At 52.0% G+C, this 3,661-nt stretch overlaps 1 protein-coding gene across 1 annotated transcript in view; it reads left to right on the top strand.

Moving 5' to 3' along the window:
• The window catches only part of PRIMA1 (proline rich membrane anchor 1), a 97,641-nt gene that overhangs the window by 80,060 nt on the left and 13,920 nt on the right, over positions 1-3,661 (top strand). Inside the window, exon 3 of the mRNA XM_007944512.2 lies at positions 2,380-2,509. Within this exon, the coding sequence (XP_007942703.1) occupies positions 2,380-2,509 (130 nt within the window). The remainder of the gene's footprint in view (positions 1-2,379; positions 2,510-3,661) is intronic.

Below are 3,661 nucleotides of genomic sequence, written 5' to 3'. Positions count from 1 at the left end.
AGAGTCCACCTGGGAAGAAAGGCCTGGAGCTCTGCTTCCAGAAAATCAACTATTAAAACCCCCGTGGAGCGCCGTTCCACTCGGGCACACACGGCATTGCTGTGAGTCGGAGCTCTCTCCATGCTAACTGATTTCTTCAGAGACATGCAATGGCTTCCTTGATCTCTTGATTGAGCTATGACAACTCAGTAACTGCTCTCCTCCTCTCACCTCACTTCTCCTCCCAGAATTGCACGTGGGAGTGTATGAGTATTACCACCTTGGAAGATCAGGGAGACACTTCTTTTAAAGTTAATCACATACCCACTGTATGACCCAACAACCCCACTTCTGGGTGTTTGCCCTAGAGAAATAAGACAACGCATAAGGACTTGTAGCCAAATGTCTATAGTAGTTTTATTCACAGTCGTCAAAACCAGGAAACAGCCAGGTGTCCATCAACAGGTGAATGGACAAGCAGTTTGTGGTGCATTCGCACCATGGCGTATTACTCAACCCTCAGAAGGAATTAGTGGGATGGACAGCAACTTGGATGAATCTCAGAACACTGTGCTGAGTAAAGGAAGCCAAACACACTGCGCGATTTCATTGAGATGATGTCAAGAATAAGGAAAGCTTATCTGTGGTTTTAGGGATCAGAATAGCGGTTGCCACAAGGGTAGGGACCAGCCAGGGAACTTTCAGGGGTGACAGACACAGGGAACTTTCAGGGGTGACAGACATACTGTACATCCTGACAGAGGGGAGGCTCACCCTGGTGTGTGTGCTTGTCAGAGCTGCTCACTGGTGCATGGAAGGTGGGTACATTTCACTCAATGTAAATTACACTTTGACGATGATGATGATGATGAAGTTATCCACTTGCTCCCCGCATGGAGTGGCAATGGTTTGTCATTGAGTGCACACAGAGCCTAGGGTTATAACTCTGATTCTTGTGCATTGTTGTGTCTTAAAGACCTGCCCAGAGTTATTCTCCCTTCCTCTTCCCTTGTCTTTCTCCCTCCTCCCCTCCCTCTCCTTCTCTTTTGCTCCTCCAAGCCTCTCCCCTTCCTCTCTGCCTCCCTTTCTTCCCTCCTCCTTCCCTCTCCCCCCTCCCTTACCCCCCCTCCTTTCCCTTCCCCCTCTCTCCCTCTCTCCCTTCTACCATCCCTCCCAGTCCTTTTGCAATTCTGAGCACTTCTTTCGGTCAGTCCTGGTCCCCCAGAGCCTCTGAGATGCACCTGTGTGCTGGGCAATGGCCCCTGCTCTGCTCAGAGGATTATGTGTTGTGAGCCTCGTCTATACCTGTGCCGCAGGAGCCTCAACGCAGCCTGCACCGAGGGGGAGGACAGGTTCCCCCAGGACCCAGCGGACTGAGTAGTGACGGGGCCTGTGCAGCCAGTGCCAGACGCTTCATCAGTGACAGATGGGTTAGTGTCCTCAGGCTGGGGAACAAAGGACCACACACCGAGTGGCTTAGAACAACAGAACTTTATTGTTTCTCAGCTCTGGAGCTAGAAGTCGGCATTCAGTGTGTTAGCAGAGCCCTGCTCTCTCTGAAGTCTCTTCTTGGGAGTCCTTCCTTGTCTCTCCCAGCTTCTGGTCATCCTAGACATTCCCTAGCTTCTAGCTGCATCACTCCAACCTCTTCTCTTTTTATAGGAATACGACTCATGCAGAATTAGAGCCCACTGTATTCAGCAAGGCTCGTCTTAACTGATATCCTCTTCAAAAGACCCTATTTCCAAACAAGGCCATGTTCACAGGTGCTGGGGGTTAGGACTTGGATATGTCTTTTGGGGACACAATTCAATCCATCACAAGGATTTTTCCAAATTTTAGTCACCTCCTGCAAACAGAGACAGCTACAGGCACCCACCACCCAGGCCAAACCCAGGAGGGAGAGCCTGCCTCTTAGAAGAAATGAACTTAAGAACCTGGGGCTGGTGGGCCTCCCTCCTCTTCTTGGGCTCCTCCCTCCCCCTCCCAGCATGCCCTGCAAGGCCTGCTCCCTGCCCCCCACCTCCAGAGAAACCGGATTTAATGCCTCAACTGAGAGAATGAGATGTTCTGTTATTTTTCATGGGAAATTAAGCCTGACCCTGCTGTCAGTTAGCTCACGCTCAGGGAGGATGAATGGTCCAGGGCGCGGCACTTAACCTCTGCTCTGGGAACACCAGGGCCAGGATGGAGGCACTTGGGGGCCAGCCTGGCTGAGGGCCAGCCATGATGTCAGCACCACCAGGGTGGGGGTGGGGATGGCAGGCTAGGCCAAAGGGCCTTCCTCCTGCTGATGGATGGTGGCTGTGAGGCCCACAGCTGGGGTCACCAAGCAGTCCCAACAGCTGATGTGCTGTGGCCCCTGGGCCAGAGGGACTCAGCTGCTCTCGTCTCTTGCAGCGCCCAACTCCACCTCGTGTCCCACCGAGGAGAGCTGGTGGTCGGGGCTGGTGGTCACCATCGCCGTATGCTGTGCCTCCCTGGTGTTTCTGACTGTCCTTGTCATCATCTGCTACAAAGCCATCAAAAGGTGAGTGTTGACCCAGTCCTCCCATGGCCCCAGCTGGGCTCGGCACCGCCTGCTCACCCCCTAGCCTGTATGTATGACTAAATCGCTAGTCATACAAGAAACAGAAGATATGCATGGTGAACTTCATCTGCCTCACCCTAATTCAACAGTTGTCAACACTTGGCTATATTTGCCACACTTACTTCTTTTCTCCCCCTTTTATTTACTCCTCTTCTTCACTGGAATGTTTGAAAGCTGATCAAGACATGATGCTTCTGTCATTTTTAGGGAGTTTGGTTCAGCAGGCTTTTGATGAGCACCAGTTGTATGTCAGGCCGAGTGTGATGCACATTGTTGTTGTTGTTATGTGCCTTGGAGTCAGACCCGACTCATAGCGACCCCTCCTTGGGTTTCCGAGGCAGTATCACTATGGAAGTAGATTGCCCAACCTTCCTTCTGAGGAGTGGCTGGTGGGTTTGAACCGCCAGCCTTCCGGTTAGCAGTCAAGTGCTTTAGGCACTATGCTACCAGAGCTCCCTACAGTACCTGTAAGTGACAGGCCTGGCTGTCGGGAGCTCACTCAGGACCTAGGAACATGGAAATCATCCTTGAGGGTTGGCTGACGGAGCCCTGAGTGGGAGGCACCATACTGGTTTGGAGTGGGAAGTCAGCTTTGGAGTCAGATCTGAATTCAGTCCCCTTTTCAAGCTGTATGACCAGGAGTGCATCCCTGACTCCTGTGGGTCTCAGTTTCTCTATCTGTAAAATGGAAATAAGAATAGACGGCATGCATCAGACCGTTTGGGGGGGGGCTGTGGTGGCTCACTGGGAGAAGTCGTGCCGTCCATGTGGGGGGACGCAGGGGGAGACCCAGCTTTCATTTCCAGCCAATGAATCACATGGGCAACCACCACGTGTCTATCAGTGCAGCCTTGTGTGTTGTTGTGATGCAGAACAGGTTTCAGCAAAAGCTTCCAGACTCAGACAGACCAGGAAGAAAGGGCTGGCAGTCTACTTGCAGTCAGCCAGGGAAAACCTTGTGGATCACAACAGTTCAATCCTGTTGTTCACAGGGTCACCAGGAGTCAGGGACTGACGCGGTGGCAACTGAAACAACAACCATTTGGAGGCATAGTGAGATGCTTTCTGTAAATAATATGCCCCATGCGTATG

Source organism: Orycteropus afer, unplaced genomic scaffold, assembly GCF_000298275.1.
Source record: "Orycteropus afer afer isolate SDZICR_OR568_19922 unplaced genomic scaffold, OryAfe1.0 scaffold00127, whole genome shotgun sequence".
NCBI lineage: Eukaryota > Metazoa > Chordata > Mammalia > Tubulidentata > Orycteropodidae > Orycteropus > Orycteropus afer.
This window is presented reverse-complemented; position numbering and strand designations above follow the sequence as displayed.